Here is a 26208-nt window from a genome sequence, read left to right as displayed (position 1 = left end):
GGATCTGAAAAAAGTGCTTAAAAAATAATAAGAATTACGAAACATAATTTTAAATCTATAATTATGGTAAAAGGAAAAATAGCTTTCTGGTCATTTTTGCCTAACTTTAAATCAGCTGTTTTCTCTGTCAGGCAGCAACTGGCGGAGAGCCAAAGAGCGCCACCGCCAACGCCACCGCCACCGCCACCGCCACCGCCACTGCCAACGCCAACGCCAACGCCACCCCGCAGTGTCTCTGTCACCACAGTTCATCTGCACACACATCGCTCTGACACGAAGCTGAAAATGGGCGGACTGTCCCTTTAAGGGTCGTACCTCTTGTGTTTGCAGGTGAGCATGGCCTCGGAGATCGGACACAGGTGAGAAACAGCAGCTCCGCTCAGATACTGACACACTCGACTGGCCACGCCCACGGGATCTGTGGAGCAGAGAGCACACCTTCACCTGACGTCTGATTGGCTGTTGGTATTTCTGTCCTTTATGAAATCGCCCTCGCAGTCGACCACACGATATTATTCAACCCTGTTGTCGTCATTATGGCGTTTTGCGTGGACGGGTGACGGCGGCACTAAAGGTCAGAGGTCAGCCATACCGAGAGGAGGAGACTCCACGCGTGCGAACAGCTCCCTCCAGCCGGCGTCCATGAACAGGCTGTTGAATTTACCGTCCAGGGCGGCCAGGTACTTGGCCAGCTGGTGGGCTCCTGCGGGGGCGATAAAAACAGACGCGTCATGCGAGGGTTCGTGGCGAACTGGTTTCCATGTCAGAACGTGACGTGTTTGAGTTCACGCCTACCGACGGGGAGGATGAGGAAGCGGACGTAGCTCAGCCAATCGGGCGTCTTGCTGGCCAGCTGCTCGACGAAGCAGCAGAGGACGGTGCTCAGGTAGCTCTGATCTCCGCCCACCGCCACCTTCACGGTGGGCGGGGTCTGCGAGTTACAGTTACAGCTGGAAAACACGATACATCCGTAAATGGCTGACGCGCGGTATTGATCACAAATCGTTCAGAGCGGGATTCGGGTAGCAGCCTGTCGCAGCAGCTGATTGGAAGTTTGACACAAATAACGACAGCGGAAACTGAAATCAGCTGACTTTAGATTTCAGGTTGAATTCAGTAACCATGGCGACGTGTTTTGACTAATTTCCGGTTTCCATCACAGATTTGTGCAAAACTTAAGCGATAATAAAACACAACGTGGAGCTGACTGTGTTTCCGCTGAGTGATGTCATGTGACTTCTCCTCTGGTGATAACATCCCAGTAACCATGGCGATGGATGTTGAAAACATCAGCAGCTTTATTTCGGTGGAGCCACCACACTCGCCGTCTGTTGTGGTTTGGGGGTTTTGTGTTCTGTGGACTCGGTTTTGGGGTTCCCTGTTCTTCACCCTTTTCGTCTACCTGGTTTGTGACCTCATCGCGTCATGTGACCTAGAAAAGACTAAAAAGGCTTTCCTCTGCAGTTTGGACAGATGTCTTTTTTTTAATCGCCTCCTCATGTCGAGATCACAGGATCCGCACATCGCCAATTTATACGGCGACAGAAGGATGGCGTTTACCAAAATTAAAACCCTGGAACCCGTTTTCAAACGTTTGTGTTTTCATGCGCTCTGTTAAAACAGCTGTCGTTTAAGTGAAAGGCCAAACCGCGACAAAAGCTTAACGTTCGCTGTGACGGGCCGTTCGCGGCGTGACCTTTTCCTGCGGTGCTGCTGCGGCAGGCTGCAGGTGTTTATCACGAGACACATCGAGCCTCACAATCTCTGGATGCGGCTGATGATGGCGCTGAAGGCGGCCTGAACGTCGGCGGCCGAGACGGTGCAGACGATCGGCTGATCGAAGAGAAGCTCGGACAGATACTGAGGACAGAGACAGAGACCATAACGTCAGATTATTGACTGATTATTAAATACTGAACCGATACGACTGAAACCTGATCAACCGAAGAACCAAACCAGCAAATTTAACATTTCAGAAACACAGAGGGGGACAGAAAGCAGCGTGCTGTCTCTCTTAGACAGACAGATGGACAGATGGACAGTTGGACGGACCTGTCCCTGCCAGTCCGTGGTGTTGATCAGGATGATTGAATCAGGAATCTGATCGTCAGAGAACAGGATGTGGTTCAGCTGATCCAGGACCGACTTCCTGGCTACCTGAAAAAACACACAACAGTCCTTCAGTGTGAGGACATGAGGACACAATAGGACACATCAGTCCTTCAGTGTGAGGACACCTGGACATATCAGTTTGTCCATCCGTCCGTCTTTCCGTCTCACCTGTGGAGGGGGTATCCTGTAGTCGGCCGACGTCTCACTGTCCACACTGCTGGTCCTGTCTGTCCCTCTGGAGTTCTGTCTGTCCTTCATGGACGCGCTCCATGGATGGCGAGACACCTGACTGCCTGTCTTACTGCGGAGAGGGGACAAAGACAAATGTTTGATCTCGTCCTCCTCCTGACGATGATGACGGGTCTTTGAGTTCTCTGTGTGTACCTCGGGGACACTTGTGTTTGAGACTCCGTTTTACAGAGTTTGGCAGCCGGCCCTGTATCTGTTCCCATGGCAACGTCCTCCTCAACTTCCTGTGGAAAGAAGAAGAAGAAGTGTGTGACTGTAATGTTGTACTTGCCACCTAGTGAGGACCAAAACATATTTTTAACTGACAGAGGACACTTTTGGAAAGTGACATTTTTTGTTTTTCTTTCCGAAAATCACCATAAACATTTAAAGACAGGCAAAATGGCCAAAAGAAAAATTAAAGAAAAAAAATCACTTTGTTTCTTTAAAAAGCACAAAAAAAAATTTAAGAAAGAAAAAAATCAACAATTGACAACAATTTTAAAAAAAAATGCAGACATTTTTTCTTCAAGTCATTTAAAAAATTTTAAAGGAAAAAAATCGGCAAATACGTTTTAACAACAAGAACATTTTTTAATTCGACCGTTATGAGACATTTTGTGTTTTTATTATGTTTTTGGAGGTTTTTTATGTTGAATCCTGGTCACCATTGCGTTACCTCCAGCAGTGTTTTGTGGACTATAAAACTTCATCCAACTTTCCCTTTGACAACTGAACTCTCAGTTTTGGTTGAACTATCTCTTTAGACTCTGAGGGTCAGTGAGGGTCCTCACAAAGACAGAAGAACAGAGATGTTTGTCTCTGGTTCACACTCACCTCGGCGCCGGCGTCCTCTCCTCTGGACTCGTCGGGGAATCGTGTCCCCTGAGCTCCAGGACACTCTGGAGACAGACGCTCTGTTGCCTGTTGGTAACAGCAGAGAGCAGTGAGACAGAGCGGCCGCATTATTTGAGTGTAATCAGTGAATTTGCAGCTCAGCTCCTACAATAAGTCTAAAATACACTGTGGAAACTAAATAGTTACATTCAGACTGTTCAGGTCCAAAAATGCTCCATTGAAACCCATTCAAACTGACATTTTTGATCCCACAGCCATCAGAGCAGAAAAACAGGACTTGTATTATTTCTGGGTGTCATTCTGGGCTTTTGACTCTGAATTTGTCATTTTGACTATTTTCCACCTGATGAGGTCATTTTGACCATATTTGGCATATGGAGGAAATACATGCTATTTCCACTAGGTGACCTGTCACAGTCAATGTAGCTGCTGATCTCTGACATATCCCAGACTGTCAGCAGCTACACTCACACACTGACATATCCCAGACTGTCAGCAGCTACACTCACACACTGACATATCCCAGACTGTCAGCAGCTACACTCACACACTGAGGAGGAGGACACTCACATCATTCATTTGTGTTTGTTTTTGGTTAGTTGGTCACTTAGGTGAAGGACTATTGAACATTTAAAACACGTTGAGAACAAAACAGCCAACGGCGTCGGTGTGTCATTATTCTCTCCCGCTGTGTGAAAACCGTAGATCCAGAAACGTAGATGCGTGATCGACCGCTGCTCTAAGCTCGCCTCGATGCGTCTGCGGCGTATTAATAGAGGTCAAGATCAGCTGATAAACAAATGTATGTTGAGAGTTGCAGATTTCAAAATGGACTCGCTTCATTCTGAACCGATTTCATGAAATTTGTTTTGTTATAAACATCGTAGAGTGAACGCGACAGTTATTACGGGTTTGAATGAAAATGTTTCTGAAATGTTTGTGTTTGACCGTATTTGGCTTTATGTTTCTCTTTGTCTGTAAATATTACTCTTTATTGTCGGCCTGTCTATAAAATGATTTCTCTATTTTCTTTTTTACATGTTTGAAATAAATCAAATCAACTGAAAAATAAATGAAGAAATCTGCCAGCTCAGGTTTGCTTTAACATCAAAAGTATTTCAATCAAAGTGCAAACGGTTAATAAAGGAAACTTTGTCTCTACGTCACAGTAAATGTCCCAGAAACCAAAACTGGGAGCTACAGGAGACTCAGAGCGTCCACTCTGTCCTCTGTCCAGCAGCAGAAACACTTTGACTCTGAGTCTGCGAGAAAACGTGAGCTCAGGTCGGAGACGTGGCGTCCGGCCAGCGGAGACCTCCCCTGGTGTCCACTGTGAGAGGAACCGGCTGCAGCGTCTGTCTGCTTTATGAGAACGAGGACGGAGACGAAGAGCAGCGTCCCCGTGCTGCTCAACACATGCTGCCGTATAAGGAAGAGAGACGGCGTGATGTTTATCTGAGCGCCACGAGCACCACTGCTCTCACACTGAGACGTGAGACATGTGGGACAACGAGCTGCATGTCCACTCACAGAGACAGGAGATATGTGAGACATGTAGGACAGAGAGCTGTACGTCCACTCACAGAGAAAGGAGACATGGGAGACACCCAGATATATGTCCACTTAGAGAGACAGAAGACATGTGAGACACCCAGCTGCTTATCCACTGACAGAGACAAGAGACGGGAGAAATGTGAGACACTGAGCTGCATGTCCACTGGGCAAGACAAGAGACGTGGACACTGAGCTGCTTAAAATGTCAGAAAATTGGATTGATTTCTTTCAAAAACAAACAAAAAAATAATACTGGGTGTTGATCTGCAACACACTAAAAAGTGTTTTTGAAAAATCACCTGAAAATAAGCAAAAGTAAAACTGATAGCATAAAAGCAAAAAACGAAAAAAAAGAAAATTACCTAAAAAGTGCTGAAAAAAAGTATTTATCTGATATATTTTAAAAGCGTTCTCTGTAACATAATTATTTATAATTAAAATAGTTTTGTGGACATTTTTTCCTATTTTGGATAATTTTCTCTCCTCTTGTTCTGAAGGTTGGTATAAATACGAGCGTGCCGTCATCATCGCTATCAGTTACTTCACAGGACGTGCAGCGTTTTGCTCTGAGCGCGGAGCGAGATCACTGCAGCCGTGATCAAACTGCAGTGGATCCGGGTTTTAAGGGGTCAGACCTGATCAGACTCAAACTCTGGTCCACAGAATCAGCAGCAGAGTGAAGCTCCTGCCACACGGAGCAGCTCTGGTCAAACGCGGCGGGTTGAGCGATGTGATCAAAATGATGCTGACGACGTGCAGCAGAACGCTGCGTCAGCAGGACGCACGTCTGACCGAAGCTGACTCAAAACGCATCACCGATAAACAACAGATCCAAGTTTCTCCTGCGGCGACTTTCTGTCCGTCACACTGGAACGGTCGCCAGGCGGGTTTCCGTTAACCCTCAAACTACACAAATATAAACTGTGGAAATGAAATCAGCCTCATGGAAACACGTCGGTTTAGAAAAACACGGTATCTGAGGTGATTTAAAAAAGACAAACTGCAGTGGAAACACTTCAGACTTTTCTAGGTCACGCGATGCTATGAGGTCACGTGTTGCTACGAGGTCACGAGGTCACATGTTGCTACGAGGTCACGTGTTGCTACGAGGTCACGTGTTGCTATGGGAACTGGCTCCGTCACGGTGCAGCAGGAGCTGCAGGAGGCGTTTTGTGTAAAATCCACTCGGTGGCCGCGGGGTGGCGGTAAAAAAAAGTGAAACTACAAAATTAAAAATGATGTTTTTTAATCAAAGACCGACCGACTCAATGACATGACCGACGTTGGAGCGAATTTTAAACTGTAAAATCTGACAAGCTGATCTCACCTAAAATAATGTCGGAAAGTGATTACCTTAAATAGAAAATATAACCACTAATCATAGTTCATGTTTATATCTAATTGTTAAGTTGACTCAAAATGAATCTTTGAGTACAGTGATGCTTAAAACACTTTTCATATATTTAGATTTTCATTTTTGTCATCAGGACTCAAAATATCTTTAACTGATGAAGTATCGAACACAAACATCCGGACATGAATACCATTATCATTAGTGAAGATCATTAGAAAATCAAATCTGGACAACTTTTCTCCAAATAAACTGTAATTCTCTTCATTTTTCGTTGACGTTCAGATCCACCGTCCGTTCCGACAGACAAATATTTTGGAAAAATTCCTGAATAAAAGCTTAAAATCTTTTTAAATGTTTTTTTTTTTTTACATGTATCAGTAATATAACGTGATGTCGACTGAGCAGGCGCTTTAACCATGAAGGGTGTATTTTCCTCGCCCTCGCCCCGCAGTGCTCCGTAAAGGAGGCGTGGCTCCGCTGCAGTCACCTTGATGACTCGAGCTTCACGCGGTGAGACTGTGGCGGCAGTGACGTGTCGCGTGGTGACTGGGAGCTGTGACTCAGACTGGACTCGCCGGTCGTATCCGGCTGATAACTGGATGGCTCTATATAAGGCTCTCCTCAGCGTCCTCATTAATAAAGTGAAACAAAGAACGAGCGTGGCAGCTTTTCCATTTCAGCTCGCCGGCCGCTTCCTTCACAGCCAGCGGACGTGTTTATGCTCTGGAAATAAATCTGTTGTCATTTCGTTCCTGCTGCCCGCAGACATGGAAACAGCCCGCCTGCAGCCGCTATGTGAAGCACAGAAACCTGAAGTCAGCGTCATGTGACCGCGTGGAGGAGGAGCAACCAGGGATCAATAATAATAACGATCATCACTATCAGACAGCCCGCTGCTGCTGATTGACCCAAATAATGAGAAACATGTCGATACATTCAGTGTAAAAAACATCTGACGTCTGATCATTTTGACTTCTCTCTGAGTTTAAACTGCTTCTCATTTAAAGTTCTTTTACTGCAGTTTTTATTTCAGACTGAATTATTTTGTTGAAGAAAAAAGCTACTTTTGTGACAGAAAATGTTTTGTTCAGGTTGGTGTTTGTGCCAAAAAAGGTGTCATGTTGGTTCTGATCAGAGCTCATTTGGCAGCTACTTCAGATTTAGTCTTGAGACAAAATGCTTCACAGTTTTAGTCAACAAAAATTTGAGACATTTTAGTCAACTTTCAGTTTTTACTTTTAGGATGTTTTTTTTCTTCTTTTTTCGCCCTTTGAAACCTGGATCGTCATCACTTTCCCGAGCGGCATTCACACGCCTTTCACAAGATTTTAAACCTGTGAACTCTCAGAGGATCGATTTGATTTCCGTCTGAAACACGAGGAAAAGGCAATGATTTTATAAGCTAGGATAAAATAAAGATAACTACATTTACAATTATTAAAACTACAAATACACAAATAAACACTTTGTTTTGAAGTATAGTTAATTTCTGGTGCAGAGCTCTTATTTTGAAGAGGTTTCTTTTTGGTGCAGTATGTTTCTTTGTGTTCTACGCCGACGTGTCTTTTACATTTCGTGAAATCAAACCGAATATGTGGTCATTTATTTGGTGTGCGGACCTTCAGCTGATGACGAAGGAGAAATTTGGACCCTGTGGATCAGCTGGCAGCCGCTGATCTGAGGTAGGACTCACGATCACAGTGATCATCATCCGAAAAGCTCAAAATCTCTCCGTTCGTGTTCTCGAACACTTGGAAAGCGTCTGCGGGTCCACTGTAATCTGAGTTACTGATCTCACTGTTGGTCAGAAAGTAATGGCACACATGGACGCTGTGGGCTGTTGTATTCTCATCTCATTTTAAATATTTGATGGTCCTTCACTAAAGTTTTTGTCACATCTCGTCATTTTTACATAGTTTTAGTCAGGAAGCTTTTTTTTACTTTTAGCTTGTCGACTAATTTTTGTAATCGTGAAATAGCAGCGAAATAAACACCGATACTGATTTTAAAAGATGACAAATTATAAATTAGGAGTCTAAGATCATCGACATGAATCAGAAAACTGATACGAGTCGGAGGTTCAGCGACATCGACTCACAGCCACAGATCACCACTAATCACTGCGTGACTTTAATACCCAGAATGCCTTGCAGAGACATCAGGAAACCGTGCATTGCTTCACGCCATGTCAGTATTTTCATGATCCAACAATCATCATTCAGCGGTGGAGGTTTTTACTTACAAGATCTCATCGTTCTCAAACTCCAGGACTCCATGTGTGTCCTCAAAGTCCTCACCGCCTCCTTTCGCCGTCCCCTCCATGGTTTTGTACGGCACCACCACAACACCACGAGCCCCCGAGGTCCGGATCACCTTCACCTCCATCACCCCGACGCTCTCGCTCACGGTCATCAACGGCTCCTCGAACGTAAAGATCCCCGCGTGGTCGTCATCAAAGATGGTGACGGTGGCTGTGCACGGCAGACCCAAACTGGCGAGGGAGTCCACGTGGTTTGCCTGGCTCTTGTCTGAGCCGGCGCCCTCTGATATGACCTTCACATTGCTGAGGTGAACCAGGAAATGCTCGTCTTCCTCAAAAATATCATCATCAATGATGTCAATGCGGATCTCCTTCTCCGTCTCACCTGGTTTGAACACGATAGTTCCCTCAGTGAACTGGTAGTCTGAGCCGGCGTTGGCGGTGCCGTCCTCGGTCCGGTAATCCACCGAGACTGTGCTCGTCAGGTCTCCTCCTCGCCGCACCACATTCAGCGCCACGCTGCCGCAGTTCTCCAGACACTGGTAGGTCCCCGGGTCGAAGAACAGCTTGGAGGAGAAGTCGTTGAGTGAAACCTCTGAGCAGATATCGTGCTGGTTGGCTCTTTTGGCTTGGTCAGCGGCGTGCTTCTTCAGGACGTTGCCCGCTCCCGTCATGATCCGGGTCGCCTGACAGCGGTAGAAAGCCCGACTCTTCTGTTGCTGGGTCAGAACTTGGTAATTAGCGAGCTCCATCAGCTGCTCCATCTCCTTCTCGGGATGTTTCTGCTTCAGCTCCTTCAGGATCCTGGCGACCTCCCTGCGGGCCTCCTCCTCATCCAGCTCGTTATAATCAAACTCCTCTCCATTGGCGTTGAGCATTTTGCCGTCCATTTCGATGTCGACCTTGGAGGGAAGCTCCGGCTCTCCCTCCGTTTCAATGATCATTCCTTTCTGCTTGCCCGCTCTGTATCGCTTGTACATGTACTTATAGAAGAGAAGTCTGCGGTCGGCCACGTAAGCAAATCCCACACAAAGCGGGAAGAAGAAGAGCGTGAGCAGCCCCTCCCAGATCTCAACCACACCTGGAGAGAAGACGGCCAGGATCAGGTAAAGCCACGTGTACGCAAAGACGCTCCAGGTGGCGGTGACGAAGAACACCCTGAGGTGCTTCACCTTCCTGGTCTCTCCGTCCGGAATGACGGATACGCACAGACCGATGATGACGAACATGTTGAAGGCAGCACTTCCTACGATGGTGTTGGGACCCAGCTCTCCAGCGTTAAAGTTGTGACCACAAACCTCCACGACGGACAGGAGGATTTCTGGGGCGGAGGATCCCAGCGCCATCAGGGTCAGGTTGGACACCGTCTCGTTCCAGATGCGCACCGTGGTGGTGATCTTCTCACCGTTGGGTTTCTTGATGGTGATCTGTCGCTCCTGGGACGTGATGACCTCGATGGACGCCATGAAGCGGTCAGCGATGATTGAGACGCCCAAGAACATGTACGCCAACCCCACAAAGTAGATGGTGGCCCTGGCGAGGCGGTCGGTGAAGGGCGGGTTTTCCGGCTTCCATATCGGCAGGATGACGCCTTCGATGCAGTCGGTGTTTCCTCCACATTTGGTGTGGTTGCCGAGCGTGGAGTTGGACTTGAGATTTGAGCGTGCAGCTGCACAGCATGGAAGATCAACTGAGATGATGGTCAACAGGAGGAGCAGCTGATTGGTGGAGATCAGTGACAAGGTCCTGGCTCGGCTCATGGTGACGCTTGAGCTCTGCTAAACCTGAAAGACACAGAAAGGGACTTGTAATTTCTGTCTGATCTTTTTGGATTCGAACTCTGCAGCAGAACTGGCCTGTATGGGTGTTTTTGCTCATTTCTTGGAGCATCTTCAAATGCTTCATAATCCTAAAATCTGTAAAACCTGAGTTAAAATCAGTACACCATAATGATTGATTTAAGTACTGGACTTTTGTCATTAAAAAAAAAATAGACAATTTTTCCTCAGACTGTAAAAACACAAATAATTTTGATCCAAAATATTTTTAATCACAGCATGCATGCTAGTGATGTGTGTCACATGACACTGGTGACATCCGTACTCTATGATCCCAGACCACGGTGCTTTTTTCTTAACCTAACCACATACTACTGTTGCCTAAATTTCAGCAAGTAATTTAAGTAAAGTAACATAAAGTGAAGTAAAGTAAAGAAAGAACAATGTGTTGCAAGTTTATTTTGGAAAAGACCATGTCCATCCATGGAAGCGTTCTTTGAAAAGACACGATGCATGTCACAGGCGATAACTGACGCGCAGTACCTGGAAATCCGAAACAGACAAAGAGGGACACCTAGCACATCATAGTCTGACATCTAGGTCCACTGATGAAGTGGCATCATTTGAGTTGGGATGAGAACAAGTTGAATGTCACTATTTAAGGTTGAGGATGTTTCTTGATGGAAGAATTCACTACACCTAACGTGTTCAAGGACCCCTGAAGGTTTGTGAAAACAGAAATTATTGTCTAATTTTTGGTGTCTGGCCTTTGAACTTTTGGATATGAAATGTAATCACTATTGTTTTACCCTGTTACACATATGTTTAAAAATTTGCCATAAATAAACATATGAATCCTTGAGTTACAGCCAAAAATATGTCAGCGAGGTCACAGTGACCCCCAAGTTCATGAGAATAAGACGGACGCACTGATGGAAGGACAACCTAAAAAACACAATGCCTCCGCTCACGGCTTTCACCAGAAGCATAAAAACAAATAAAATTTTGACATGCCTCCCTCATTTCACAACACCCCCATCTCATAAATTATGAACAGTCCCTAAATTCTTTGACCCACTGAGTCCAAACATAAATTATGATTGTACAATGTTGAAGTATTTGGAAGTTAAGATCAGTTCTTGAACCGTTTGGTCAAACAAATAAAACGTTAATCAATGAACCTGATGTAAACATATTAACCCGTCAGAGTGTTTTCTGATTCATATGATTGGAAAATGAAATCATTTTTGGGAAACCAATAACCACTGGGTTTATTATAAATGGCATTAATTAACCTTAATTTACTTTAGAATATTTTTAAAAAGTATAAAAATTTAAGCCACTCTGAATTTAGACATTTTAAAAAAAGGATACCTGTCATTTAAGTAATAAGGTAAAATAACTCTCATCCTAAACTTAATACAGTTTAAAGCACATAAACAACAACAAAAACAGCATCACTACACCATCAAATACACAGCCTGCTGTACAGAAGACTACCTGCTCCACTGCAGCGTGAGACGTCTCAATAACACACGCGACTGTGTGGGATCTGAGCGCCGACGCTGTAAAACCTACCGTCACTCCAGCACTCCTCAGAAAAAACTACAACAGCACGTTTTTCTAAAATCTCAGAGTTTTCATGGTGGAGACAGAAATAACGAAGCGTCCACTCGTCCTGCTGCGAGACAATAAAAGCCCGTCAGATGATGTGGAGACGAGAAACAGGAGCACAGTCTGATCATAACACTGTCACCACCAAAACCACCACACACACGACACACACACCGCTGAGATGATCCAACTCTACCGCCTCCTCCTCCTCCTCCTCCTCCTCCTCCTCCGCCTCCTCCTCCGCCTCCTCTCTGTATCTCTCTGTCAACACTTTCCAGCCACCATCTGAATCCTCTTCTGAGTTAATTTTATCTTTAACTTCATAATAACTCAAACTTGTGGCGCTCGGCTCTTCAGCTCTTCCAGTTTAGCTTTTCAGCCTAAAACATCTATTGAAGGATTTCCTAAAATAAACTCAGAGGTGTTTTTTTTTGTTGCATTTTTGCACACTAGTCCAGTGCCTGTTCAAAACCCTGCTCGGCCTGAGGAAGTGCTGCGCGCAGGTTTAATTATGTGACTGCTCCAACTGACTGGAGCCTAAAACAACTCACAAAAGGCCCCGAAAATCACTTTAAAAAATAGGATGCACTATTATTCATTAAACAATTAAAATATGTTGTGATCTGACTCTACGGGATTACTGCAACTCTACAGGATTACTGCAACTCTACAGGATTACTACAAAACCACTGGATTACTGAAACTCTACAGGATTACTGCAGCTCTACAGGATTACTGCAGCTCTACAGGATTACTGCAACTCTACAGGATTACTACAACACCACTAGATTACTGCAGCTCTACAGGATAAATACATCAGCACCACACCAGAGCATCACCACAGCTGGATGAAATCTGCTCCTGACAAACAAACCCAGTGAATTCTGCTCCTTTTTGTCCTTCCTGAGAGCCGGTACTCACCTCTGGTCCTGACGCCGCGGCAGCAGGAGGACAGAGTGCGTCCAGGACGGAGAGCTGCGTCCGATAACCGCTCTAAATTTAACAGAAACAGACGTGGTTCTAAACATGGCCTCAGAGCTGCTTATCGTCCCTCTCCCAGCGGGCCATGGCCATACAAGGCTCTGCGGGGCCCAGGGCCATCCAGCAGCTCCTCGTCCCCACCGACACGTGGGGGAGATAACGGCTAACAGTTAGCGGTGGCCCGGTGACGCCGACGGGCTACAACGGGCAGGAATGCTGGGATAAGTGCCCCCCCCACCGCTGAGATTTTCCACTCAGAGGTGACACATCCAGAGAGCTGCAGAGCCAACAGGAAGTCTGTTACACTCTGACACATCAACAGCTCAACCCAACCTGGACTTCAGACGTCCAAAAACCTGCAGACAGAGCAGCCGCATCATGACTGCAGACGGCGTTCACACGCTTCACTGCAGACATCTGCGGGTGGACGAGGACGGGGTTAAAGCTGACACTTGTGACCTTAAATTCAAACCTTGTTTTTAGGCTTGAAGCATTCAAAGGAAACTACAAGGCACCCTTTAAAGCCTCTGGAAACCCAAATCATCAAAAACACGTAATGTAGGATGTTAAAAGGCATCAAAAAGGATCAATTAGCCTCAATCCAAAAGTTAAAATAACGGGATATTAGAGTTTTCTGAGGCTCCTGAAGCTGGGTTGATTTGGGCGCAGTGTGGATAAAGCCTATCAAAAACTCACAGTCATCGTCAGTTGATGCTAATTCAACATGACAAACCAAAATCCCTCAACGCTCCTTTCGACGGTTCAGAAACACTCCGAGCGTCGGAGCGACTCTGGCACAAACTGGACCATCAGTAAATTCGGAGCGCTGTTGGGATGCACCGTTCAATCATCCAGATTACTGCAATCTGGGAGAGACGTGCCACGTTCATACTGAACACGATAAAAAATGTCCGTGTATTTAGCCGCTGGAGGTTTTTTTGGAGCGGTTTGCAGTTCACGAAAATAAACATAAACATGGAGTGTCTGTGCTTCACAGAGTGAACCGAGACGCTAATACGCTAAGATTTATCAGACTGTCACAGCGCATCACACGCCCTCCGCTGTTTACTTTCACAATAAAAGACCAACTTAAATTACTCAGTGTGTTTTGCTAAAACACACCTCACACACACACACACACACACACACACACGCACACACACACACACACACAGGTGTGTTTTCAGAGCTGCACATGTAACTTTACGGCTTTGCTCTCTGATCTGTGAGCCCTTCAGGTGCTTATCGTCGTGTCTCTGTTCAGTACTGACGCTGAGTGAAGCTCTGTGTTCACAGACAGACAGAGTTTGTCCTTCATCTCTGGATCTCAGGGACGTCAGGAGAATCTGAAATAGATCTTAACGCTGATCACAGCACAGCGTCACGCAAAATTCTCGCTCAGTGGACGCAAAGACGCGTATGAAGTATGCATTTTTGCATGCACTGCGCGAAACGCTCGCATTGGGTTCAGTGTGAACGCAGAGCGACTCTGGGCACTCTGACTGCGTGAGGAACTCAACAGGTGAATGATTATGTAGAAACAGGACGCTCTGTGGCTTCCAACAGCAGCTCTCTCATGTAGTGCTCCAACAGATAGAGCTGCACCACGCTGTCTCTGCTCTGCTCCGTGGCTGTCGTCATGGAGACGAGAGACAGGTGACAAAAGTAGGATCCAAGGAGGTGTCAATCAAAACATGATCCCATGTGACCTAGAAAAGAATAAAAAGGGTTTCCATTGCAGTTTGGACAAATATGGCTTTTTACAATCACCTGAATAACCACCTCATGCCAGCGTAAACAACATTTTTAAACACTTAAAAAACAGTGTCATTTTTTAAATCGACGTGTTTCCATTAGGCACGTTTTATATTCACAATTTCTAGGTTCTCATGGGGTTTATTGCCCGAAAGTGAAAACGGGAATTCAGCTGCTGCTGTTTCTATAAAAATGTTCATCCTCAAACAAAGATGAGTCATCATCCAGCTGTTTATCACCAGCACTACAGAAACACACTCACACACACACACACACACACACACACGCACACACACACACACACAGAGTACAGGCAGGTCCTGGTCTTATCTGTTGGTCCTCTGAAAACCTGGATCACAGTGAGTCGTTCAGAGGTCACTCACTCTGCGACAGAGGTCACCACCAGCTGCTAAAGTTTGACTGAATATCATTGATTATATCAATATTAACGAATATCTGAAATTAACAAATCAATTAACACTAACATTCCCTTTAAATAATGTGAAAAACTTAATTTTTATAAGAATCAACTTAAAAATGTGTGTTCATAAATGTAGTAAGTTTCCACATAATCTACATTCAATTCACATTAAATAAAAGTGTAATTTACATAAAATTACCTTAATCATGAAAACATGTTTTAGGTTAATGACTCATAAAAATGAACTTATTACAACATTTTTTCACATTATTTAAAAGGAATTTAAAAGTGTTAAGCTCCTTTCCCACTGCACAAAAAATCCTTTGACGCCTTTGACATCTGTCTTTTATATTCAGGGTAAACGCTTATAATCTGACTGCAGCAGGGCTGGACGGTATGACTTTAGAATAATATCGTAATATTTGAGGGCTATATTGTGATACACAATGTAACACTGAGTCAAGAGAAGATTTTATTATGTGTATGAAATGTGGGAGTAATATACTTGAAATACTCATTTTTTAAAAACGGTTTGCTCTGACAGATGAAGTTTGCAGTGTGAGTTGGATAAAGAGTGTCTGCATGCAGATAAAAGCGTACATGAGACGGCACGGCGCCCCCCTCAGGACAGACTGTGCAGTTTGGTTATCATGGTCAGAAATGCGTACGTGGTTTCTACCTGACTGTGTGTGAACGTCATCTGTCACCATCGTGAGGTCGGAGTCCGTCTGTCCGAACGTTAGCGACGCTCACAGAGCAGCTGCGCGCTCCGTCTGTGATTTAAAGTGGTTTTTATTTTCCTGTGGATTACGGCGGAGGGACAGGAGGAGCACACAGCGACAGCTGATTTTCACAGATTCAGATGAGAAAATCTCCCCCAGTGAGCAGCTCCTGATAATAAAGCATCAGTCCTCCTGCTGGACTGGTTTCCCAGCAGGGAGGTGACAGAGTTTATCTCAGCCTGCTGATTATCAACACTCACATTCCTCCACTCTCTTTATTTTTACTCCAGTCTGCGTGTGTGTGTGTGTGCGTGCGTGTGTGCGTGTGTGTGTGTGTGTGAGAGAGAGAGAGGGGTGTGTGGGTGTGTGTGTGTGTGTGTGTGTGTTGTGAGAGAGAGAGAGAGAGAATAGAGTGTTTGGTGTTTTATATAGATATATATATATATATATATAAAGTGAGATAACACAACCAAATACGGGGTAAATGCTTACTAAACATATATATCCTTAACCTCGACCTTGACCAAAATCGAATCAGTCCATTTCTAAGTCGTAAGTTTGTGTCTACTTTGAGGAAATTCCCTTCAGGTGTTCTTGGGGATTTTCAACTTTGAGAACAGACGGACATCCGGAGAACAAAGTGCCTCTGGCATATATTATATATTACATATATTACATATATATATATGTAATATATGTAACTTTTTTTTACTACAGGACAATTAATTAAAAAAATATGCACGATATTTTCCACAGATTTTCTGGAGGCCTAAAGCAGCCTGGCGGAGGAATCTGAGCACGGTGCCGTACATCTTAAAGCCCTGTATTCTGTGCACATGATTATTTCTTGTCTCTGTTGCAGAAGAGTAACTGTTGTAATGTTTTCCATAAATTCACGTAAGCATGACACCATGACAAAAGGGTGTTTGTTCGGGGTCGTTTCCACGGCAGGGTTCTTGCATGAATTGTTTATCATTTGTTGTGGTTTGGCCTTTCGTTAACAGGACAACGGCGTTTTGGGGGCCTGAAAACACCAACATTTGAAAAACCTTAAAAATACACCACCTCTTCTGTCGCCGTGGAAACTGGCGATGATCCTGTAAGAACTGTGACGTCACTTAACGTGTTACGTTTCAGACAAACAGCTATGGCGAGCAGGAGAAGAAGAACAACAGTGGCGGCCTGCTGAGCTGTTTGTGCCGCTGACTCTGCTGAAGTTATTAACGCTGTCGGTTTTCGTGCGTTCGCCACCGTCTTCTTGTTCGTTTATACTCGCCGCTCTGTAGGAGAAAGCCTTTATATGCAGGTGGTCTTCTTCTATGGTGTGTCATCACAAAGTTAGACCGCCAGCCACTGGCCTGGCGCGCAGACTGCAGCGTTTTCGGTTGTTTTTGTGGATCCGCGTACATGAGAATCATTCTCACGTTGTTATCTTGTGTGAATGTAGGTTTTTTTTAAACACAAAGGAAAAAATCTCTGTTTTTAGTTTTCGTCTAAATGTGGCCTCAGTGAGTTCCCCTCCAAAGGAGACTCGACCTCCTACAGCGGACAAAATGTCACCGAGGGCTCGTGCCAGTCGCATCCAAACCCACAGCCGGGATAGAGAGGTTCGGTGAAGGAGGTGCTGACGCTGTGGAGGTGGATCAGTGTCCCAGAGGACACTTTGTAGAAGGACAGAGTGCCGGCAGGACAGTCCACATACACTGCGACTCTCCCAGAGAGACAGACGGAGGGGGGGGGGCTGAGGAGAGGGGATCTCTGTTCTGTCACCGTTATGAGAGACGGCGAAATCACCAAACAGAGAGCACTTCAGACTCCAGGAGTGATCGTTCCCTCCAAACCAGCAGTCAGGATTTAACCCTTTCCTTCTGATTCCTCTGTAACTTACTGATACGTAAGCGATTCCTCTCCACTCCACCTCCCAGTAACAGCGACCGGTCAGACCGTTTTCACACAGCAGCTGACCCCAGAACTCGAATCTCTCCGGGCGATCGGGACACGGCTGCTTCTCGTTTACCAGCGTCACCGTCCTGCTGTTGGACACTTTGAGGTGTGTGTACGCTGTGTTTGTGTCCACTGTGAGTTCACGGGCATCTGATGGAGGGAACAAAACACAAAACAGCATCATCGACCACACCTGATGGGATTATTTACTGCTTTATTAACCCTTTGAAGCCTGGAGCAACATCACTTTTCTCGCGCTGCGATCAGACACCTTATGTATTGAAGTATTTAAACCTTTGAACCGTACACAAATTGGTGCAATTTATTTCAAAAACATGGGAAAAGGCAATGAACAACTTGGTAAGATATGTCCCACAATGTAAGAAATTGGTTGATTTAAAAAATAATTTTTATAACGCTGGGGGAAAAGTCTGGGGAAGAAAGAGTTAGGGAAACTTGTACTTTTTACTCATTTCTTGCTAACTTTTGGTTCATTTCTTCTTTCACTGCTACCTTTGATCAGACGCCTGTCAGGTGAGTGGATTACCTTGCGAAGGCAGAAGTGTTCACTAACACTGATTTGAACTAATTTGTGATTAAACGCTGAGAGAAATGTATGTATTGAGAGCATAAAAACGTCTTAGCTCTTCAGCTTAAACCTGTTAAAAAATGGGAGTGTTTAAATTTTTGTTCGGTGTACTTAAACACGCGTGCCCTGTTTTCATGAATCAAAGTGAACACACTCACACTTCCTCAGACCAGGTTTCAGCCTCTGCTCTCCACAATGTTCAAGCCTGCAGGAAGAAAACAACGTCAGAACGAACCTGCAGCAGCTTCCTCATCAATCATCCAAATATATCAACATGATACGTTTCTAAAGTGTCTCAGCGGGGACAGAGACTCAGTCAGTTACTGTCCTCACTGCTGGTACAGACAGTGCCCCCCAAAATGTGTCGCACTGATGCCAAAGAGCTCCAAATAACTCTCACTCTGACCAGTTATTGTCAGTAGATCGGGGGACACGCACATTCATTTGCTTGGGGGCACTTTCACAAAATGACAGGAGGCAGCTGGCCCATATATGTTTCTAGGATGTAAATTTCTTGGATTCAGGACATTTAAAAGATTTTTAGTAATTTCTAGGACTTAAGGACGTTTCGAGGACTTCAGGACATTTTTGAGAATTTTAGGACATTAGGGTCTTATCCAGGACCTCTGTCGGGGGTGTGGGGGATCCTCTACTGGATCAACAAGCTCTGTTTGGTTGCTGTTTTATTCACTCTGGCACCTTATGGACACTAAAAGGACAAAAACAATTCAGCGTGAATCACTTTATTTTTATTGGGAATTGGAAAATGTTTGGGGGGCCACCTGACACCCTATCAGGGGACAGATTTCAGTTTGGTCTGAACCACCAGGAAGTGGATGTACATCTCAGTCAGGGTCTTGGGCAGCTGTCCTCCCTCTCTGGTCTTCAACTGGGATGTGGCACATGATGTGGAGGCTTCGGGAAGTCTTGATGTGGGAGATGATCCTGCCGGCCTGCTCCTCGTCTCTGACCTCCTCCTGAAGTACTCCTCCTTCTGTGGGCCGGTGAACCCTCTGACCTCTGTCACCATGTCAACGCACTCAGGAGGGATCTGATTGGCTGCTGCAGGTCGTGTGGTTATCCAGAGGCGAGCGGAGGGAAGCAGTTTCCCCCTGATGAGGTTTGTCAGCAGCACATCCACTGAGGTGGACTCTGAGACGTCGGTCAGGATCTCGTTGTTGTGGAAGTCCAGAGGAAGTCGACACTCATCCAGACCGTCAAAGATGAAGACGACCTGGAAGTCTTCAAACCTGCAGATTCCCGCTTCTTTGGTTTCAGTGAAGAAGTGATGAACAAGCTCCACCAAGCTGTACTTTTTCTCTTTCAGCACATTCAGCTCTCTGAACGTGAATGGAAACGTGAACTGGATGTCCCGGTTGGCTTTGTCTTCGGCCCAGTCCAGAGTGAACTTCTGTGTTAGGACCGTTTTCCCGATGCCAGCCACTCCCTTTGTCATCACTGTTCTGATCGGTTCGTCTCGTCCAGGTGAGCCTTTAAAGACGTCTCTGCTCTGAGGGTTGTTTCTGGTCTGTCTGGTTTCCTGGATGCTGTTTCAATCTGTCTGAGCTCATGTTCATCACTGACCTCTGCAGTCCCTCCCTCTGTGATGTAGAGCTCTGTGCAGATCTCATTGGTCGGGTTTCCTGCTTTAACGATAACATCAAAAACACTTTGACACTTCTTCTGTAGGCTGAATTTGAGCTGACACTGACAAACTGCAGCAGAAGTTCCTGAATGAAAAGACATCAAATCAGTGAATGGATATCAGTGTTAATATGAGAAAAGTTGTACAACCCTGATTCCAAAAAGCTGAGATACTGCATGAAACCTTATTTAAAACGGTATGCAATGATTTGCAAATATTTTTGGACCTATATTTAATTGAATATAGAGACAAGTCCAGTCCAGAGTCCTACAGTCCAGAGACAAGATATTCAATGTTCAAACCGATAAACGTAATTGTTTTTAGTAAATATTCTTTCATTATGAATTTCATGGCTGCAACCCAGTCTAAAAAAGTTGGAACAGGAAGCAGCTGAAGACTGGGGACGTTGTGAAATGATAAAAACACCAGTTACACTATAAAGTTTATTATTCTAAACATTAATATCTTGTCTTTGTACTTTATTCAACTGAATATGGGTCAAAAGAGATTTGCAAATCACTGCACTCTTTTCTTGATTATGTTTTTACTAAACGCCCCGACTTTTAAAAGAATCAGGGGTTGTATGTGGAAAATCCTCTCACTGCTCTGCAGACGGTCAGCTCCTGCTGCTTCATCCTCCTCAGGAAGTTCAGTGTGATCTTCAGAAATGCCTCTCTGCTGCTCCTCATATGCTCCTCTTCATCATCCACCAACTCCTCATCCTCATTCTGCGTCTCTAAGACTTCTGAGTAATCTGGACTCAGAACCTCCTGAAACTTTGTCAGCTCGTCCTTCACAAAAGTGTCAATGCTTTCCACAAGATGCTGTAAAAAAGAACAGAATGCAACATCTTAGACAGCTTTGAATCTCATGTAGCACTAAGGTGAAAGTTGTTGTTTACACACCTTAAATATGGTGTTCATGTCTGGTGGATGCTGCTGGATGGACTGATCACCGCCACCAGGAACCTCTGACCTTTGCTGCTGAACTCTGCAGACAAAACAGGCAGAGTGATGTGTCAAAATATCAACAGATATACATGATAGTATGTTGTTGAGGTGACATTTTAAGGGATTAGGTGACAAGGCTTGACAGTAACTGTTGCCCTTTAGTTTCCAGGAGTGAAAACTGGTTTTTAACATATCACAAATAATAAAAGGTGAAGGCTGCAAGAGGCGGGACACCCACTGATGGGCCGATAAGCACTGCCATTCGCAAGATCACTGTCACCTACTGGGAGATCCTTATAGGCAAGACAAGTTTATTTGTATAGCACGTTTCAGCAACAAGGCAATTCAAGGTGCTTCACACAGAACACAAATACAACAACAGGGGGAAAGGAAACACATTTAAAACATTATAAAAGAAGCATGTAAAAGGTGATTAAAAACAGCAAGTGGGAAAACAACAGATAAAACCCAAAAATATAGAAACACATATATTGAAATAAGAGTTGCAGTGCAGAGTTTCGAAGTAAAATATACAATTTAAAAAGTAAAAAGCCTTTTAGTCAAAGGCAGCAGTGAACAGGTGAGTCTTTAACCTTGACTTAAAAGAGCTCAGACTCTCAGCAGACCTGATATTTTCTGGTAGTTTGTTCCAGATATACGGAGCATAGAAACTGAATGCTGATTCTCCATGTTTAGGTCTGACTTTTGGAGCACAGAGCAGACCTGCACCAGATGACCTGAGTGGTCTTGATGGTTCATACTGGACTAGAAGGTCTTTGATGTATTTTGGGCCTAAACCATTCGATGCTTTATATGCTAGCAAGAGAATTTTAAAGTCTATTCTGTGAGAGACAGGGAGCCAGTGTAGAGACCTCAGAACTGGAGGATGTGGTCCGCTCTCTTGGTCTTAGTAAGGACTCGAGCAGCAGCGTTCTGGATCAGCTGCAATTGTCTGATTGACTTTTTAGGCAGACCAGAGAAGATACTGTTACAGTAGTCAACTCGACTAAAGATAAATGCATGGACAAGTTTTTCAAGGTCCTGCTGCGACATCAGACCTTTAATCCTAGAAATATTCTTGAGGTGATAGTAAGCTGGCTTTGTAATTGTTTGTGTGTTTTTTAAAATTCAGGTCTGAATCCATGACAACACCCAGATTCCTGGCCTGGTCTGAGGTTTTTAACTGAAGTGACTGGAGCTGCATGCTGATTTTAAGACGTTCCTCCTTGGGTCCAAAAAAACAACTACCTCAGTTTTTCCTCTGTTTAACTGAAGAAAGTTATGGCACATCCATTCAGATATTTGCTCCATGCATTTTACCCAGTGCTTGTATGGGGCTATGGTCACCTGGGGACATTGAAATGTAGAGCTGGGTGTCATCAGCATAGTTATGGTAATCTATTTTGTTTTTTTCTATGATCTGAGTAAGTGGAAGCATGTAGATGTTGAACAGAAGAGGCCCCAGGATGGAGCCTTGGGGGACTCCACATGTAATTTTGCTCTGCTCAGATCTAAAGTTACCTATTGACACAAAATAATCCTGCCCTTTAAGTAGGATGCACACCAATCAAGAACTGTGCCAGATAGTCCCACCCAATTTTCTAGTCGATCAAGTAATATATCATGGTCGACTGTGTCGAATGCAGCACTGAGGTCCAATAACACTAAAACTGAAGATCTGCCATGATCTGTGTTTAAGCGAATGTCATTAAATACTTTGACCAGAGCTGTCTCAGTGCTGTGATGTGGTCTAAAACCTGACTGAAAGACGTTTTTTAAAGCAGCTGTTGACTGTTAAGAAGTAATTTAGCTGTTGGAACACAGCCTTTTCAGTGATTTTACCTAAAAAAGGAAGATTTGATATCGGCCTGTAGTTGTTCATTGAGGTCTTTTCTAGATTGTTCTTTTTTTAAGAGGGGCTTAATAACAGCTGTTTTCAGGGTCTGTGGGAAGACTCCTGAACTTAGAGACATGTTTACAATCTGTAAGAGATCAGATACCATGACGTGTGAAACTTTTTTGAAAAAATCTGTGGGTAAGACATCCAGACAGCAGTGGGAAGAGCTCAGTTGGTGTAGAATGTCCTCCAGATTTTTGTCATTGATTGGATTAAACTGCGTCATGGTGTTTAAATGGTTTTTAGACAGACACAGCACAGATCCTGAACCTGGTGTTGAAGAATTCACAGCCTGTCTAATATTCTGAATTTTCTCTCTAAAGAAAAAAGCAAAGTCATTGCAGGCCCTGGCAGAGTGAAGTTCAGGTGCTATTGACACAGGGGGGTTTGTTAGTCTCTCAACAGTAGAAAACAGTGCTCGAGCATTATTTTTGTTTCTGGTGATAATGTTTGAGAAGAAAGACTGCCTTGCATTCCTCAGCTGTAGATTATAAGTGTGAAGTTTCTCTTTATAGATGTCAAAATGAATCTGTAGATTTGATTTTCGCCACCTGCGTTCAGCTTTCCGACACTCTCTTTTTTCATTTTCACTGCCATAGCATTTCTCCATGGAGATCTTTTCTTGCTAGAGACAACCTTCAACTTAATTGGAGCGATGGCATCTATCACATTTAACATTTTAGGATTAAGGTTGGACACTAGCTCATTGACTGAACCACAAGGCAGGGTTGCTGTAGAAGAAAAAAGTACATTAAACATTTCACTGGTGTTTTCGGTAATGCATCGCTTCTTGATAACATCTTTCTGATTACTCCTGTGCACAGAGATAGAGCTCTCAAAGAAAACACAACAGTGATCAGACAGGGCCACATCACGCACAACAACCTTGTGTATGTTTAGACCCTTGGAGATAAGCAGGTCCAGAGTGTGCCCCCTGTTATGTGTGGATTTTGACACATGCTGACTCAGCCCAAAGCTGTCAAGAGTACAGTACAGTTCTTTAGCCCCTCTGTCCTGGGGGCTGTCAACATGAATGTTAAAATCACCAACAATGATTATACAGTCATATTCAATACAGATTATCGACAGCAGTTCATTAAAATCAACGAAAAAGTCTGCACAGTATTTAGGTGGCCTGTAGACATTTACTAATATGGCTCGAGGGGAGGACTTCAGCTGAAGAGCCACATATTCAAAAGTAGAAAAATTACTGAAAGATAATTCTTTAAATTGGAAAGAGTTTTTGAATAAAACTGCCACTCCACCTCCTCTCCGATTCACTCTGGCCTCACTAATAAAACTGTAGTTGGGAGGGGTTGACTCAACGAGAACAGCTGTGCTGTTGTTTTGATCCAACCAAGTTTCAGTTAAAAACATAAAATCGAGGTTGTGTTCTGTGATAAAATCATTGATTAAAAATGTTTTTCCAGCCAACGATCTGATGTTCAATAAAGCAAGTCTTAGTGTTGTAGGAGCATCCTCTATAATTGTTGGGACAGACTGTGATTCACAGGGAATGCTTTTTAAGTTTAATAATCTAGTGCCGTTACTTTTGTGCTCCCAGTTTCTCAGCACATTGACCTTTGTTCTTCTATGACTAATCAAGACAGGAATTTTGTAAACTGATAGCATACAGGGCCCCGGCTTGGCCTGGGACGACTCATGACTGCTGGTAATCCTGCAGCCTGGACCCAGAACACATCAGTTTGTGCTTGTAACACAGGCAGCCTTAACATCCTTGTCGGGTTGAGGAGACAGTACAGGATGCTTCCTCGGAGGGGCGGGGGGTGGGGGGGGGGGGGGGGGGCGACGAGTCTTTGGAGCCTGTGTTGGAGGTGGTGGGTCGACGTGGGGTGCTTATAGGAGAGAAGATAGGAGAGGGAGGGGGGGTACATCTTAGTCCAGCATTGACCAGCTCCTTCATCTGGTCAGTGAACTCCAGGTGGGGTGAGGAGGGAGAGAGGGAGGGTAAGGAGGAGAGGGACCTGGTGGGTGTTTCAGGGGGTGAGGCAGGTGGACCGTCGGAGGTGCTGTGGTTGTGAAGGGGGATGGAGGCTTGTGGAGCCCCCTCCTCTTCTTCACTCTGACGCCTCTTTGGCTCAGAGCACTCCTTGGGTGGGGGTGACTGTTGCTCTCCCTCTGGGTTTTTAATCTGCCTTGTTTTGTCTTTCATTCTGGCTGGCTCAGAGGCGACTGATGGGTGACGCAGGAAGTAAAATAGATTAGACGCCAACAATTTTACTCCCGGCTTGTTCAAGAAAAGTCCATTCCCTTTGAAAAGGTGTCTTCGCTCACAAAAGATGTGGAAATGTTCAGTAAAGTTTACTGGATAGGCAGTGCATGCAGTAGAAAGCCACTTACTTAGAGCCCGCAGCCTGCTGAATCTCTCCTCTGCGTATCTGACCGGTGGTATAGGTCCGCTGATAAACACATCTGCTTTCACAGAGCTCGCTGTTTTCAACAGCTCGGTGAAGTCCTGTTTTAACACTTCAGACTGCTGTTTAGCGACATCATTCCTCCCTACGTGTATTATGATGTTCCTCACAGTTGGGTGTTCAGCCACAATACTCAGAGTCCTTTCTGTCATGTTGGAGACCACATCCTTGGGGAAGCAGATCACTTTGGTGTTTTTACTGCACACCCTCTGTAAGTCTCTAATAGCATTGTCACCCACAATCAAAGTTTGAGGCCCAGGCTTTAGCTTTCCCTGTAGCCTTTTACTGTTCGACATGCTATCAGTCCTTACCCCGCTGACTGAGGATGGACGGTCTGACGGAAATTCAGGGTCCTTCATCAGTGGAGCGTATCTGTTCCGCAGCTCAATGCTTGATTGTTTCGGAGGTTTGTTGCTCATCCGCCCTTCTACAGTTTTCCACAGCTGTGTCCTTCCAGGTGCGGGGGTTGAGGAGGCACTTTGCCTGGGAGGGAGTGCAGGCTCATCACACACCTCAGCTCGCTGTGCTCTGCCTGTTAAACGTCCTCCCATTACCCAGGGAAATGACTTGTTCTTTGGCTTTGCTCCAAGTGGTTCCAGGGAGGACTACTACCTGTAGATTTATTAAACAGAACAGACCTACCTGTTTCACGGTAGCTTTGTCTGTGCTCGTTAGCCGTGTGTTAGCTAGCTCCTGTCCACTGATTTGAGGCAGGGGTAAGGTGGTGTCATTCCCACCTAGCCCGTTTACCTCCACATTCACTTCTAGGCGGTGAATTTTAGTCTCCAGCACGGCAATTTTCTGTAGAAGTTTGGCGTAGTCGTCTGCAGATAGCGGAGGCATCTTGAAGCTCGGAGTGAACGGCTTTAAAATAAGCGGTACTCCTCTATAAAGGTCCCAGTTTGCATCCAGCGGGGCAGGAAAACTCCTCTTCCAGCTTCAAGTGTGCAGAGTTAACTTGTATAGTGTCCAGTGTGTGTTTCACTGCCTCTTTTTCACTCACACACACAGACAGAGCTGCTTCTGTTCTGAATCAACATGAAGAGTAGATAATCCCAATGCAAAAACGGCAAAGATTATCCTCCAAATGACTTAATTGTTGTAGGAAACC

General features: G+C 44.9%; 2 protein-coding genes and 1 pseudogene across 2 annotated transcripts in view; all 3 read right to left on the bottom strand.

Annotated features, from left to right (window-relative positions):
- Positions 1 to 6740, bottom strand: part of LOC121941557 (phosphofurin acidic cluster sorting protein 1-like) — an 11033-nt gene extending 4293 nt beyond the window's left edge. The window contains exons 1-11 of the mRNA XM_042484382.1: positions 6476 to 6740; positions 4782 to 4864; positions 4420 to 4683; positions 3178 to 3264; positions 2497 to 2585; positions 2281 to 2413; positions 2053 to 2157; positions 1760 to 1860; positions 796 to 950; positions 593 to 703; positions 316 to 418 (exon numbers count right to left, since the gene is read on the bottom strand). Coding sequence (XP_042340316.1) covers positions 316 to 418; positions 593 to 703; positions 796 to 950; positions 1760 to 1860; positions 2053 to 2157; positions 2281 to 2413; positions 2497 to 2585; positions 3178 to 3264; positions 4420 to 4683; positions 4782 to 4864; positions 6476 to 6740 — 1496 coding nt within the window. The remainder of the gene's footprint in view (positions 1 to 315; positions 419 to 592; positions 704 to 795; positions 951 to 1759; positions 1861 to 2052; positions 2158 to 2280; positions 2414 to 2496; positions 2586 to 3177; positions 3265 to 4419; positions 4684 to 4781; positions 4865 to 6475) is intronic.
- Positions 6741 to 8329: 1589 nt separating this feature from the next.
- On the bottom strand, positions 8330 to 12780 carry LOC121942133 (sodium/calcium exchanger 1-like). Its single transcript, XM_042485256.1, has 2 exons — positions 12680 to 12780; positions 8330 to 10150 (listed from the first exon to the last, which is right to left on the bottom strand). The coding sequence occupies exon 2, from the start codon at positions 10124 to 10126 to the stop codon at positions 8345 to 8347; it is 1782 nt and encodes a 593-aa protein (XP_042341190.1). The 5' UTR covers positions 10127 to 10150; positions 12680 to 12780; the 3' UTR covers positions 8330 to 8344.
- A 6127-nt stretch (positions 12781 to 18907) lies between these two features.
- Positions 18908 to 25516, bottom strand: LOC121941556 (annotated as a pseudogene).
- Between the last annotated feature and the right edge of the window lie 692 nt (positions 25517 to 26208).

This window comes from Plectropomus leopardus, chromosome 4 (genome assembly GCF_008729295.1).
Source record: "Plectropomus leopardus isolate mb chromosome 4, YSFRI_Pleo_2.0, whole genome shotgun sequence".
Classification (NCBI taxonomy): domain Eukaryota; kingdom Metazoa; phylum Chordata; class Actinopteri; order Perciformes; family Serranidae; genus Plectropomus; species Plectropomus leopardus.
Note: the sequence above shows the minus strand (reverse complement) of the source record. Positions and strands in the feature narration are given on the sequence as shown.